Source organism: Pan troglodytes, chromosome 3, assembly GCF_028858775.2.
Source record: "Pan troglodytes isolate AG18354 chromosome 3, NHGRI_mPanTro3-v2.0_pri, whole genome shotgun sequence".
In the NCBI taxonomy this organism is placed as follows: domain Eukaryota; kingdom Metazoa; phylum Chordata; class Mammalia; order Primates; family Hominidae; genus Pan; species Pan troglodytes.
This window is the reverse complement of record NC_072401.2, coordinates 160442035-160457500: the sequence shown is the minus strand read 5'-3', so window position 1 is coordinate 160457500 and position 15466 is coordinate 160442035. Positions and strand designations below refer to the sequence as shown.

Sequence of the window (15466 nt, the reverse complement as noted above, 5' to 3'; positions counted from 1 at the left end):
GAGGATCCATTCAGAAGTGGGCAGCAAGAATACTGAAAGAACTCAAAACTCAAATTATGTACCGTCATGGCTGAAAGAACTGAGAATATTTAAGCTAGTGCTGGGGCTCATAAGATAATACCCTAAAAAGTATGTCCCTGGCATGCCGATGTTGAGGCTCAGAAACCGATATCCCAAAATATGGTGCTTTGACATGCTGAACTGAAGAAGCTTCAATGTCTCTCTGACCTTCCCTGGCCAACTGTCCCTGTCTCTTAATCGTCTGTCTCTCCCAAAGCACAGGATGAAGTTGTTCTCTGAAGTTCCCTTATCTTCCTAAAATACGGGCCTACCAAAGAAGCAAACAATTACTTCTGGTCCCTTTCCTGAGTTTTCATGAACTGAACTCATATTGCAGGAAGAATGACTGAAGTCTGTCAATAAACTTGGACAGGCTTCTGTCAGAAACCATTGTTTCCTCTGCAGGCTCAAGAGACTTTGTCCCAGGTCGCTGTATGTTCTTCAAGCCCACTGAATTCCCCTAAAAATCACCTACTATCCCCCTAAAGTCATCCATACTTCCCCATCTCCATTTTCCCTACCAAGAAAGGCATATAACTGTACCCCATTGTGTGGCAGGGTCATCACTCTGTAATATTCCCTTCATGCACGCTGATAAACCTGTATGCCTTTTCTCCTGCTAACCTGCCTCTTGTGAGCCGATTTTTCTATGAACCTTCAGAGGGCGAGGGGGAAGTCTTACCTTGGCACTCAGCCCCTATGCTGAGTACCTGGAACTGAAGAAAGACTGGAAGGCCTCAGAAACAAGGTCTTTCTTACCTTCTCCCATCCCTCTTTCTCCCCTAAAGCAAGTCACAGAAACCAGGATTCCTCTTCCTCAAGGTTGAGTCATAGAAACCAGAAATCCTCTCCCTTAATACAGGCCATAAAACCTAGAAAGGTTATTTTCTTACTTCTCCCTTTCCCCTTGAAAACTCTCACTCCAGAGGAGTTCTGCTCCAGCCATACCTCGGAGGAAGAAATGCTACACAAAAAGGCCAAAGAGAATGTGAACAGACAGGCCTTGCTTAGCTTCCTCTCTCAGTCTACTACCGTTAGATCATACCCTTCTGTCTAATCACATTTCAACATGGCTGTCCATTCTTATTGTACCTAAGCATAAAAATGGTTTCCCCTGGGTCTTTGGGGCCTTTATTTCTGAAGGATTTCATATCATGTAAAACTTTGATTAAACAAATGCGGTATGTTTTTCTTGTTACCCTGTCTTTTGTTATAGGAGTGTCAGCTATGACCCTTATGATGGGCGAGGAAGGGTATCACACCTTTCGGCTATTGGGGCTCAGAAAATGATAGGCTAAAATATGGCACTCTGGCATGCTAAACCAAAGCAGCAGCTTCAAGGTCTCTCTGACCTTCCCCTCCTCCTGTCTTTCAATCCTATCTCTTCTAAAGCACTGGATGCGGCTCTTCTCTGATATTCCATTCTCTACCTTAAGACTGGACCTGCCAAAGAGAACACAATGGTCTTCCATCCCATTCCTGAAATCTTATTGTTAATATCTATTGCAGAAAAGAAAACAGAAAAAAGCAACTACACCTAGACAAACACTTTTTCATAAGATCATGCCTGCCTCTCAGGCTCATTCAAATTCCAAAGAGAATCATTTACAAGTTAATTTCTGTGTCTTGGGTGCATTCATTTTCCCTAAAAATCATTCACTTCCTTTCAAGATTGCTAAACACCCAATTTCCCCTTCCCTTCTGATGAAAGGTAGATAAGCATTTGGACCTCACTGGGTTATCGGGTCATCATTCTCTTGTGCTTATGCATGTTAAATAAATCTGTATGCTTCTTTCCTATTACTCTGTCTATTGTCAGTTCATTTCTGGTGAACCTTCAGAGGGCAGAGACAAACCTTTCCCTTAACTCCTATACCACCCCTATACTGGGAAATAAAAAAAAATTCCAGAGTAAAGATAGGGAGGAAGAGAGAGCAGGGAATAATTATAATTAGAAAGTTGTCCTTGGAAGAGGGCATAGATTTGTTCTGGATAGTATAAAACCATAGGTAAGTTCTGTTCAAAATAAGGAAGAGATTACCAACAATCTACAATTTTTCATCCCTTATGGTGATCAATCATAAGTTGGACAATCACTTGATGGGGGTACAACATGAGGAATTCAAGTACTCTTTGGATTAGATACTTTAAAGATTCCTTCTAATCTTATAATTCTAAAATCCCATGGCTTTTAAAAAATATTTATTTCTTCAACTTTATAAAATTCTCCACTTATTAAAAAAAGAGAGTTCCTATAAATATTAAAACAAAACAAAACTATACAAACCTCAGCAGCTGCATAACCAGGGTATACTTCAACACCAAGGGCTTCTGCTTGTTCGCCCATCCAGCTCACTAAATGTCCCAAGCGTACAATGTAATTGCCATGATTATTCATTGGAAGCCCTATAAATATATGCTTAATTTATAAATCTGACTTTTTATTGATAAGACATTACAAAAACATAAATACTTTAAAATTTCGAATCAATATGTATTTCTACATAAGTGCTACATTGATGGTCACACTTTCAACTTATTTTCTACAATTTTGGTCTAGAGTTCTAATTTATTACATTACAAACAACATTAAAGCACTAAGTTAGAAATTCCTGCTTGGCTTACAAGGCTATCTCAATTCTTCTAGACTGGAAGACAAAAGAACTGAGTTCTAGTCCTGCTCCCACCAGCTAGCTGTATAGCTTTGAGTAAGTCCTTCAAATATCTGGGCCTCAGTTCTCGTCTGTAAAAGGAGGAAATTTCGTCAGATGAAATGTAGTTCCTTCCAGCTGTGGAATTCCATAGTTCTATGCATATTCACTATACCTTACCTGGAAGAATTGGCACAGGAATTCTATATTTCTCTGTTAAAATTCCAAATCTGTCTTCTGTTACAGGAGTGTTAAGTGGAGCCTAGAAATAAAAGAAGAAAAAGAAATGTTTTTAGTTTATATTTGCAAGTGTAAATATAAATACAAAAAAACTATAAAATGTACTCTGATGACAAAAAAAGAACTCCCCCCTAATTTTCTTTTGGCATTTCCTTTATAAAACTTGTCACTGTGAATCCTTTCTCTGTCTGAGATGTACAGAAATCTTTTTTTTTTTTTTTTGAGACAGTGTCTCTTTCTGTCACCCAGGCTGGAGTGCAGTGGTGCAATCTCAGCTCACTGTAGCCTCTGCCTCCTGGGTTCAAGTGTTTCTCCTGCCTCAGCCTCCCAAGTGGCTGGGCTTATAGGCACCTGCCACCATGCCGGGCTAATTTTTGTATTTTTAGTAGAGAGGGGGTTTCACTATGTTGGCCAGGCTGGTCTCGAACTCCTGACCTCAAGTCATCCATCCCCCTTGGCCTCCCAAAGTGTTGGGATTACACGCCCGGCCGGCTGGGAATCTTTTAAAAATCTAAATAAACCTCTTGCCAGTTTTGCATCCCAGGAATATATTTCTTGGGAGTCTTGGAAACACCTTTGAAACGTGACCCTCATGTCTTTTTGTCTCTGTGGAGAGGTTAGCCAAGGTGCTTGGCTCTTAAGTTGAAACTTCCTGGTTGGTGAAAGGTAAGAGAAGTTTTATTTTCCTTTTGGATAAAGACAATTAACATGTTGTTACACTGTACCTGCTGGCTATACATATTAAAAGGCACCAAAGTCTGTGTGGTGGCTCACAGGCCTGTAGTCCCAGCAATTTGGGAGGCCGAAGCTAGTGGATTTGAGCCCACATGGCAAAAGTCCTGTCTGTACTAAAAAAATACAAAAATTAGCTGGGTGTGGTGGTGCACGCCTGTAATCCCAGCTACTAAGGGGGCTGAGGTGGGAGGATTACTTGAGCCCCGGAGGTTGAGGCTGCAGAGAGCCATGATTGTGCCACTGTACTCCAGCCTGGGTGACAGAGTGAGACCCTGTCTCAAAAAAAAGGTGCCAAAGCAATAAAGGGCTTCAACATGAAAAACATTTTCTATTAGAATTGATATTATGTCAGTGTTAATTCAATAATATCCATTTCTGATATAATATCAAAAGGATAAATTCAACTGGGCCCAATTAAAGTATTTCTAGTTTAAGGGAGCTGATATTTCAGAAAGGAGAGACAGACGAAATTTTTGGAATTCAATTTATTCCATATGGAAAAAATACAGATTTTATATAATTTTTGATCTTTGCAAGTATATTCACAACCACTGAATAATCTAATCTAGGAGGTAGGACAGGTATAATATAACCCATCTTAGAGAAGAAAAAATTGACAATCTAAGATTTTAACCAAATTCATACAAATTTTATTTAAGACAATAAAACTTGGACTTGGTCCTCTGTATATCACACCTGTGGTTTTTCTGCTTAGGTTATGGGAAGCCACATTAATATGTTTCTTCAGAAAATTAGGTTATCCTCTTTGGCTTTAGATATTGCATTGTCCCAGAAATTATTACTTTATTAAGAACAATCATACAAAGACTTAAAGAACAAGTTTAAAAATACCCTCAAAATACAAAATGCCTCCCAAGAAATATTCAAAGGTCTTCTCAAGTTATCTTCTCATATACCCATTACATAAATACATGTAGAAAGCATTACACAAAAATATTTAATATCATAAATTACAATTCTGATATAAATTTTTTTTTAATTTAAAAAGTATATAATTATTCCCTTAGAGTTACATGGGCTGGGCGTGGTGGCTCATGCCTGTAATCCCAGTGCTTTGGGAGGCCAAGGTGAGTGGATCGCCTGAGGTCAGGAGTTCGAGACCAGTCTGGCCAATACAGTGAAACTCTGTCTCTACTAAAAATACAAAAAATTAGCTGGGAGTGTTGGCAGGTGCTTGTAAACCCAGCTACTAGGGAGACTGAGGCAGGAGAATCACTTGAACCTGGGAGGTGGAGGATGCAGTGAGCCAAGATCGTGCCATTGCACTCCAGCCTGGGCAACAAGAGTGAAACTCCATCTCAAAAAAAGAAAAAAAAAAGATAGAGTTACATGAAAAGGGTTTCCTATATTCCAGTAATTTGGGAACAATTACTGAAATACAATTACAAAAGATTAGACTTTGTATAAAAAACAATTTTTCATACCCCCTTCTCTTTCCAGTCTGGGAAGAGTTCTTTAAAAGCACCTGGATCAAGGCAAGCCCCTGAGAGAGTATGAGCTCCTATCTGGGCAGCTTTCTCCACTAGACACACACGGATGTCCTTTTCATGTGCCGCAGCCAACTGTTTTAGACGAACAGCTGCAGAGAGCCCTGCAGGGCCTGCACCAACTATTACAACAACTGCTTCTTCTGCAAACCTTTCCATGTTCACTCCTGGGAGAAATAATAATTCTGGGATTAATATGACCCAATAATCACATGATAAATCACATGACAGTTAAAAAATATCCACTGTGCTTCAGAGTATTATTTATGGAAATTCTCCCTGTGTTTTGCACAATAATTATATTAAGCATATTACTGTATTAGTATGATTATATTCTTAGGTTCTGTTCCAGTACATACTTTATTTCAGTTTCCATAAACTAATTCTTGGCTTTGAGATTTATTATTATACATTTAGCAAATATTTACTTGTGTAAAATACAGTCACAAGTCGCTTAATGACAGAAATGCTTTCTGAGAAATGCATCGTTAGGCAATTTTGCCCTTTTGCAAACATCATAGAGTATACTTACACAAACTAATTGTACAGCCTATGATACACCTAGGCAACAGGGTATAGGCTATTGCTCCTAGGCTACAAAGCTATATAGCATGTGACTGACTATACTGAATACTGCAGGCAACTATAACATAATAGTATGTATGTAACTAAACACATCTAAACACAGAAAAAGTACAGCAAAAATACAGTATAAAATATTTAAAAGTGGTATATCTGTACAGGGTACTTACCATGAATAGAACTTACAGGACTGGAAGCTGTTCTTGGTGAGTGACTGAGTGAGCAGTGAGAATGTGAAGGACAAGGACATTACACTACTATAGACTTCATAAACACTGTATGCTTAGGTTACACGCAATTTATAAAAAAATTTTTTTGTCAGTAAATTAAACTTAGCTTACAGTAATGTTTTTATTTTATAAGCTTTTACATGTTTTAAACTTTTTGACTCTCTTGTAATAACACTTAGCTAAAACACAAACACATTGTACAGCTGTACAAAAAATGGTTTTTATATCATTTTTCTATGTGTCTTTCTTTTTAAAATTTTTTTTCCTTTTACCTTTTAAACTCTTTTATTAAAAATTAAGACACAAACACACACATTAGTTAGGCCTACACAGGGTCAAGATCATCAATATCTTTCACCTCCACATCTTCTCCCACTGGAAGGTCATCAAAGACAATAACACGCATGGAGCTGTCATCTCCTATGCAAATGGTAGCTTCTTCCAGAATACCTCCTGAAGGACCTGTCTGTGTCTGTTTTACAGTAAACTTTTTTAAAAAATTAAGTAAGAGTACACTCTAAAATAATGATAAAAGTATAATACAGTAAATACATAAACCAGTAACAGTCGTTTGCCCATGTACTGTACATAATTGTATATGGTAGACTTTTAAAGAACTGGCAGTAGAGTATGTTTGTTTACATCAGACTCACCACAAATAATTGAGTAATGTGTTGAGCTACGATGGTCTGGAAGCTATGTTCTAAAAGATGTCACTAGGTGATAGGAATTTTTCAGCTCCATTATAATGTCAAGGGATTACCATTATAATTGTCGTGTTGTTGACTGAAGGGTCATTATGCAGCATGTGACTTGGTAAAGCCACAAAATATTACTAGATGTTTTTAAGTTATGAAAAATATAATACTCTCCTCCACAAAATGAAACAAAGTATCCAGAAAAGTCTCAGGAATTATACACAAATTATTACTTACCTTCCCATCTCTTGTCCTTATCCCGGGGATAAATAGTATAATGGGTAGTAATTCGAGGCACAGCAGAAGTTGAAGACCATCTTGTAGCACATAGAGGTAGATAATTTTTCTTAATTTTTAAGGCATGAAAGCACTGATATGCTGCACAAAAATTACGAAAATTATTATCTTCCTTAAAATTAGTTTTCCTCAGTAGACTGAAAAAATATAAATGAATGACTATACTCAATGAGTATAGTGAAATATACTATAATCTTTCCTAGGTGAACACTTTGAATAGCTTTTTCTCATAAAGCAATGTTTTCAAATCTTAAATATTTTAAAACTAATAAGCAAATTTATTCAATTTAGCTCATGTCAGGCTTAACTATGGATTAGTCATGAAAGCTGAACACTTTGAGAGTAATATGGAGTAGTATAATCACCGTGTTAGGTCAATGGCTTTAAGCACAAACTTGGTTTTATGGTCAGGTTCTTAAGGCAGTATCTTCTTCTTTTTCTTCTTCTTCTTTTTTTTTTTTTTGAGACAGAGTCTCACTCTGTCACCCAGGCTGCAGTGCAGTGGTGCAATCTCAGCTCACCACAACCTCTGCCTCCTGGTTTCAAGCGATTCTCACGCCTCAGCCTCCAGAGTATCTGGGACTACAGGTGTGCACCACCACACCCAGCTAATTTTTGGATTTTTTTTTTTTTAAGTAGAGATGCGGTTTTGCCATGTTGGCCAGGCTGGTCTCGAACTCCTGGCCTCAAGTGATCTGCCTGCCTCAGCCTCTAAAATTGCTGGGATCATAGGCGTGAGCCACTGCACCTGGTCACAGTATCTTCTGATATCCTTAAAAATGTATACATTTTTGAGTCAGCAAAAAGTATTTTATGGAAATGAACAGAAATATGCAAAGATTTATCTGCAAAAATGTTCACTGAACCTTCTCTGTTGTCCTCAAACCTTCAACTCCACCTCTTCTTTCCTTTATCCAGGGCAGGTACCCTAGCATCAAACCTCATAAAGACAGAAGCAATTAGATGGGAATTTTCTCAACTCCTTGGCAGTAACTTCTAATATTATCTGTATTTGTGCCCATACTTTGTTCATTATCTCAGTTTATAGCAGAAGAGATGTCTTTTCTCCCGTTGATTGTACTCAGTGAATATAGTGAAACAGACTATATTCTTCTCCACTGGGGTTAATCTTTCTAGCTGGATGAGAAGGCTTATCTCTCCCGTTGTCTAGAGACATTCCTCCATCTGATACCATCCCTTCTGAGCTTCAATTTTGACTCCCTTCTCAGCCTCTGTTCATCTTGATAATCGTCCCTATCATTAAAAAAAGACAAAGAATCCTCCCATGAAACCACTCTTGACAGATATAGAAACTTATATTTGAAGCTATATTCATTAGAAGTCTGTTATAGGAGAAGGGATAGAATAATTAAAAAAAGAATAAAGAGTTCAGAAATAGAATACACATAGGTATATGGTATATAATAAAGATACCATTTCAAATTAGGGAGAAGAAATGGTTACTCATTAAATGGTGCAGAGATAGCTAGAAAGCCATTCAGCAAAAAGTATACTCTGCTCCCTAGGTCAAAATGAATTATATTTGATCGAAGATTTTATTAGGGAAGGTTCAAAGTATAGAAGACTATGGTTGGCTGGGCACAGTGGCTCATGACTGTAAATCTCAGCTAAGGTGGGAGGACTGCATGAGGCCAGGAGTTCAAGATCCGCCTAGGCAATATAGCAAGACCTCTTCTCTACAGAAATAAAAAATAAAAAGTAAAAAAATTAGCTAGGTGTGGTGGTATGCACCTGCAGTCCCACCTACTCAGGAGGCTGAGGTACGATGATCACTAGAGCCCAGTAATTCGAGGCTACAGTGAGCTAGGACCACGTCACTGTACTCCAACCTGGGCAACAAGCACCTTGTCTCAAAAAAAAAAAAAAAAAAAGATGGTGATATATCCACAAATTCTTCAATTCTCTCCTCCCTTTGAGTGATGTGGGATGAACTTATTCAGTAGCTTCTAACAAGTAGAGAATGGAAAGTGAAAAATGTTAACTTTACAGTAGAGAAATATGGCAGATACCACTTTAAGCAAGTGATCAAGTTTAATGTTACCAGCAATAAGACATATTGATACCATGTATCCCTGATATGATGTGGTGAAAAGGGCTCTTTACCTCTGTGGTATTTATCCCCAAAAATCTTTAACCTCAGTCTAATCATGAGAAATGATCACACAAACTCAGATTGAGGGACATTCTACAAAATGCTCGACCAGTACATATCAAAACTGTAAAGGTCCTGGGACACAAGAAAAGACAGAGGAACTGTCAAATTGAAGTAGACTATGGAGACCTGCCAACTAAAGGCAACCTTGTGCCCTGGACTGGATCCTGGAACAGAAAAAGAAGATCTGAATAAAATCTGTAGTTTAATTAACTTTATTTCATCAATGTTAATTTCTTAGTTTTGATAATTATACTATGGTTACATAAGACATGAAGCTCAACAAAGGGCATATGGGAACTCTCAGTACTATTTTTGCAACTCATCTGTAAATCTAAAACTATTTCAAGATAAAAAGTTAAAAAGAAGATTATGGTGATAAAAAAGTTAACTCAAGAAAGATCAAACCCTGTATTTGCTAAAACCATAAAACTCTTTGAAGACATGAGTGTAAATCTTTGTGACCTTGTGTAAACCAAAAACAAAATTCTAAGGCCCCCAACCAACTGAATGGACTCTCTTCTTGGCCAAGGGGATTCCAAAGAAACCCAAAAAAGTAGTTCATGCCATGATGGTAAGTGGAGGGTCAGACATGCCTCATTATACCCTCTCCCTTTTGGAGTTTAGACATAACTGACCAGCATTAACATTAATATTGAAATCCTAAGACTGACAGAACAGCCTCTTTGTAGCAATAAGATACCAACTCCAACCTGACTCTGGTATAACATCACATGACAACAGGCCCTAGAGGAAATCAATGTATTGTACCCCAAAACATATTTCTTGGACATAATTTTTGGACTGGCCCTGCAAAGCTGTCTCTTGTGAGAAACATTTACATTCTGTGGAGAATTCTCTTCCCTTTCTAGGCCTTTTCCTGATCTAGGAGAGATTTAACTAAGAGTCTGATACCTTTTAAGGCAAGCTTGTCCAACCTGCAGCCTATGGGCCACATGTTGCCCAGGATGCCTTTAAATGTGGCCCAACACAAATTCGTGAACTTTTGAGATGTCTTGCCTTTCCAGGCCAAGCCAATGTAAACCTTATACGTACTGATTAATGTCTTTGCCTGTAACTTCTCTCCCTAAAATGTATAAAATCAAGCTGTAACCCAGCCACCTTGGGTACATGTTCTCAGGACCTCCTGAGGCTGTATCGTGGGTCATGGTCCTCATATTTGGCTCAGAATTAATCTCTTCAAATAGTTTATGGAGTTTGGCTTTTTCATCAACACTTGGGTTTAGGCAATGGTTTCTTTGATAGAACAACCAAAAACACAAGCAACAACAAAAAATACAGTTAAACTGCACTTCGTCAAAATTAAAACCTTTTGTGCATCAAAGGATACCATCAAGAAAGTGAAAAGATAGCCCGTGGAATGGGAGAAAATATTTTCAAATCATATATCCGATAATGGACTTATATTTAGAATATAGAAAGAACTCTTATATCTAGTAACAAAAGACAAATAATCCAATTAAAAAGTGGGCAAAGGATCTGGATAGACACTTCTTCAAAGATGATATACAAACGGCCAATAAGTACATGAAAAGATGCTCAGCAGCATTAGCCATCAGGGAAATGCAAACCAAAGCCACATGAGATACTACTTTACATCCACTAGCATGGCTATAGTCGAGAAGTCAAGCAATAATAAAACCACCTTTGCAAAAATTATAACTGAGAAAATTATTACAGTGAAAGAGATCTGACCTAACTGACTCCATTTTGCTTCTAACCTCCAAGTAGTCCTTGTTCATTCCTGGGAGTAGGCTGAACTAACTTTGGGAGTTTATAGTTTAATTTTGAAACAAAGACAATCACAGCCCTTTCCCAGAACAAACCCCCTTCCTTCCTGGGGACCAGACTGTCTTTGCAGGACTAACAAATTAGCTACAAGATTAGAAATTATGGTTTAAGAGTCATGCAGCTGGAGGTGGCAAGATTCTGAACTTTCCCAAATTGCTCCTGGGGATAACATCACTATTGTAAAATCTAGGATCACTACTTGAGATATTTTGCAGATCCTGCACTTGATGGATCAGCTGGCACCACCCAGATCGATGAACTAGCTCATCTGGTCGTTTGGCTCCCACCCCGGAACTGACTCAGTGCAAGAGGACAAACTCATCTCCCTGTGATTTCACCTCTGACCTGACCAATTGGCACTCCCCACTTTCTGACCCCCCTACTCATCAAATTATCCTTAAAATCCCCAGTCTCCAAGTTTTCGGGGAGACTGATTTGAGTAATAAAACTATGGTCTCCTGTACAGCCGCCTCTGTGTGAATTAAACTCTTTCTCTATTCTAATTCTCCTGTTTTGATAAATTGGCTCTGTCTGGGTAGTGGGCAAGGAGAACCTGTTGGGCGGTTTCAATAACAAGAGTTAGCAAAGATATGGAAAAATTGGAACCCTCATACACTCCTGGGGGAATGCAAAAATGATGCAGTCTCTTTGAAAAACAGTCTGGCAGTTCCTCAAAAGGTTAAACATAGAGTTTTCATGTGACCCATTCCTAAGTCTATCCCTAAGATAATGAAAACATACTTCTACACAAAAACTTGCACATGAATGTTCCTAGCTGACTTTTTTTTTTTTTTTTTTTTTTTTGAGACAGGGTCTCACTCTGTCACCAAGGGTGGAATGCAGTGATGTGATCATGGCTCACTGAAGCCTTGACTTTCCAGGCTTAAGTGATCCTCCCACCTCAGCCTCCTGAGTAGCTAGGGCTACAGGTGCATGCCACCATGCCCGGATAATTGTTTCTATTTTTTTGTAGACAAGCAGTCTCACTGGGTTGTGTAAGCTGGTCTCGAAATCCTGGGCTCGAGCAATCTGCCCGTCTCAGCCTCCCAAAATGCTGGGATTCCAGGTGTAAGCCACCACACCTGGCCAACAGCTGAATTATTTATAACAGCCAAAAAGTAGAAACAACCCAAATGTTGATCAATAAATGGTAAGAAGTGATATATCCAAATAATGAAATATTTAGCAATAAGAAGAAATTGAATACTGATATATGCTACCACATAGAACTTTGAAAACAATATGCTATGTGAAAGAAGCCAGTCACAAAAAGACAACATAGTATATGCTTCCATGTACAGGAAATATTCAGAATAGGCTAGTCTATAGAGACAGAAAGTAGATTAACTGTTGTCTAAGGCTGGAAGGGGCTTGGGAGTGAATAGTTTCCTTTTGGGGTGATGAAAATGTTCTAAAATAGACTGCAGTGATGGTTTCACAACTCTGACTATACTAAAAACCATTGAATTGTACATTTTAAATAGTATATATTGTATGATTTGTGACATATCTTATTAAAATTTATTAAAGCTGTTATAAAAAAGAGCATTTATAGCCACACACAAAAATATTATGAAGAAAACAGGTAATTTTTTTTTTAGAATCTAGGATTTTCAAAGTTATTTTCTAAGAATGATAAAAATCTAAAAAGTTACAATATCATTAGACTAAAAATTTAAACCATTTACGTGACCAAAAAAGGGTAAAAATATAAATGTCTTTAGTTGTCTGTATTCTCCAGCAGATAGCATGCTCCAAAAGCACTGACCTTGTTGTATGTGAAAACCTAATGTTAGGTATACATATTTGTTGACTAAATATTAGATAGTCCTTGACACATGGTACTATAAAAGATTAATGCTTTTCAGAGTAATTTTCTGTGAAAAGGCAATAAAAATCTGTGTTTGGTCATTTTTTTTTAAAGTGGCAAAGAAATGAACTTACTTACGCATACTAAAAACTATAGCACTGGGGCCAGGCATGGTGGCTCATGCCTATAATCCCAGCACTTTGGGAGGCTGAGGTAGGAGGATCACTTGAGACCAGGAGTTTGAGACCAGCCTGGCCAACATGGCAAAACCCCGTCTCTACTAAAAATACAAAAATTAGGCATGGTGGTGGGCGCCTGTGATCCCAGGTACTACGGAGGCTCAGGCACGAGAATCACTTGAACCCGGGAGGCAGAGGTTGCAGTGAGCTGAGATTACATCACTGCCCTCCAGCCTGGTCAACAGAGCAAGACTGTGTCAAAAAAAACCCCAAAAGACAAAAAAACTATATTGGCAACACTTTTTAAGCCTTAGATAACTATTCACCTATCCTCAATTTTGGAAAAAAAAAGTATATTAAATACATAAAGATATTCTAGAACTCAGTTCAAGAGTTCAAATACACTATAACGAATATTTAAAATATTTAGTTTTCAATGCATTCTAGTTTAGTGCATAGAAGTTATTTACTTCTGAAAACTGATGACTGACATATGACAAACTATTTCTACTGCTTGTATAGCTACTGATTTTCTTGAGAATATTTGGAACTGTGTAGTCTGAATTTCTCCAAAGGACTGGAAAAAAAAGTCACAACCTTTACCCCTTTTCTGAAAACACATCTGATATCTCACTTTAGAGATTTGAATATTCAGTCTCCGTGGTTGAGAAGAGAGGTCACAAAGTCCACTGAACTCATAGCATCACCATATCAAAGTCACACTGATGGTACATTGGTGTCTACCTCTTTCATGCCAGCAGGCTACGAAAATGGCAATGAATTGCCATCCAAAGAAAACAGAAATGGTAGTGGAATTTGGTTAGCACTGGGCCCAAGGCTGATTGCATCTAAATTAGGCTCTAAGGCAGATAGCATCTGACTACTTTAACGTTCCAAACACCATCTTATCCATACATTAAGTGCAGCAAAAAATGCATGGGTGACATGAAATTTAAACAAAGTTCTAATTTCTTAATATATGGAAGCCAAATTTAACAAAATTCTACTTTCATGAAATTTCATAAGAATATCCTTGAATTTGGAATATTTAGACTTAATGATTCTATCACCAAAACTTAAGTAAACTAAAGATTTAAAAAAATTAAGCCAGTTATGACAGAATATGAGATCCTTTAGGGAACTTTTCTGTTTGAATTAACGACAACAACAAAAATTTAAGTAAAACTTTAAAAAGACCATCCAACTTCATCTGTCACGATGGTTCAAAGAATACCCATAACACGATAAAGCCCTTAGAGTTAATTTAATTTAATTTTTTTTTGAGACGGAGTCTGGCTCTTTCACCTAGGCTGGAGTGCAGTGGTCCGATCTCAGCTCACTGCAACCTCCACCTCCGGGTTCAAGTGATTCTCCTACCTAAGCCTCCTGAGTAGCTGGGATTACAGGAGTGGGCCACAACGCCCAGCTAATTTTTGTATTTTTAGTAGAGATGGGGTTTCACAATGTTGGCCAGGCTGGTCTTGAACTCCTGACCTCAGGTGATCCATCCGCCTCAGCCTCCCAGAGTGCTGGGATTACACGCTTGAGCCACCACGCCCAGCCCTTAGAGTTAATTTTAGACAACGCAGAAAAACTGGCTTCAGATACACTTGGGTGACTTGGTCAACATATGAATGTTAACCATGATGTGACAGATCAGACTTCAATTTCTTTAGACTGAACTAGAATGGCTGCGAAGACGAAAGTCAGGTCAGGACCAGGGAGAAAAACTGGGCAAATACGATTTTTTTTTTTCCATTTCCAACAGAGGTTTGAAGATTAGAACCAGGATTTGGGAAGCCTCAGTTCAGGAGTCCACCGAGGTGTGTGTGTGTTGACAGGTGGTGGTGATGCCGAGGGCGTGTTGACAAGTTTTCCCCGCCCTTGACCTTTAGCCTAGATATTAATTCTACCAACTGGGGCAACCCCAGAGGGAGGAAGCCAGGGTCCCCCATCAGGCTGACAGCGCGTGACCTTTGCCCTAGATAGCCTGAGAAAGCTGATGAGAGAAGGGGCGAGAGGTGCCTACAGCCCCCAGGACCGGCCTTGTCCCTTTTGCCCTAACTCCTCCACTTATCCCCACCGCCTGTTCCCTCTCACCCAGGCAGGACAGCTTGGCTAACGGCACCAGCATGTTCAAAGTCACCAGGACTCTCGGTCGGACACAACAGGAGGACTGTCCGCTGCTCGCGGCGGGCGCTGGACCTCTAGGCCGCGGGGGGCGCCATCACCTGCCGGAAAGCAAGAACTCTGCTGCAGTTCGCCTCCCCGCTCTGCCGACCGCTCTTGCTTCACGGCGTTCCCACCTCCTTCTCGCTCTGCGCCGGCGCCATGGATGACGCGGCGGCCAGCCGAGGCTTCCGGGTCATGTACCAAACCGGGGAAAGATAAGGGACTCCAAGTCCCAGCCCGGGAGCGGTGAAACAGAGCGCGGCCAGAAGGGTCCGCGAATCCCACAGCACGACGCACGCGCAGTGAAAGGCAGTAGAAG

General features: G+C 39.2%; 1 protein-coding gene across 2 annotated transcripts in view; it reads right to left on the bottom strand.

Moving 5' to 3' along the window:
* Window positions 1-15451, bottom strand: part of ETFDH (electron transfer flavoprotein dehydrogenase) — a 36746-nt gene extending 21295 nt beyond the window's left edge. Inside the window, exons 1-5 of one of the 2 annotated variants that reach the window (XM_024356349.3) lie at window positions 15076-15451; window positions 6942-7082; window positions 5132-5361; window positions 2892-2973; window positions 2348-2466 (exon numbers count right to left, since the gene is read on the bottom strand). In XM_024356349.3, the coding sequence (XP_024212117.2) occupies window positions 2348-2466; window positions 2892-2973; window positions 5132-5361; window positions 6942-7082; window positions 15076-15109 (606 nt within the window). In that variant the 5' untranslated portion in view covers window positions 15110-15451. Of the gene's footprint in view, window positions 1-2347; window positions 2467-2891; window positions 2974-5131; window positions 5362-6941; window positions 7083-7366; window positions 7388-15075 lie in introns of those variants that run through there. The other variant, XM_063809977.1, reaches the window with a different exon arrangement.
* Between the last annotated feature and the right edge of the window lie 15 nt (window positions 15452-15466).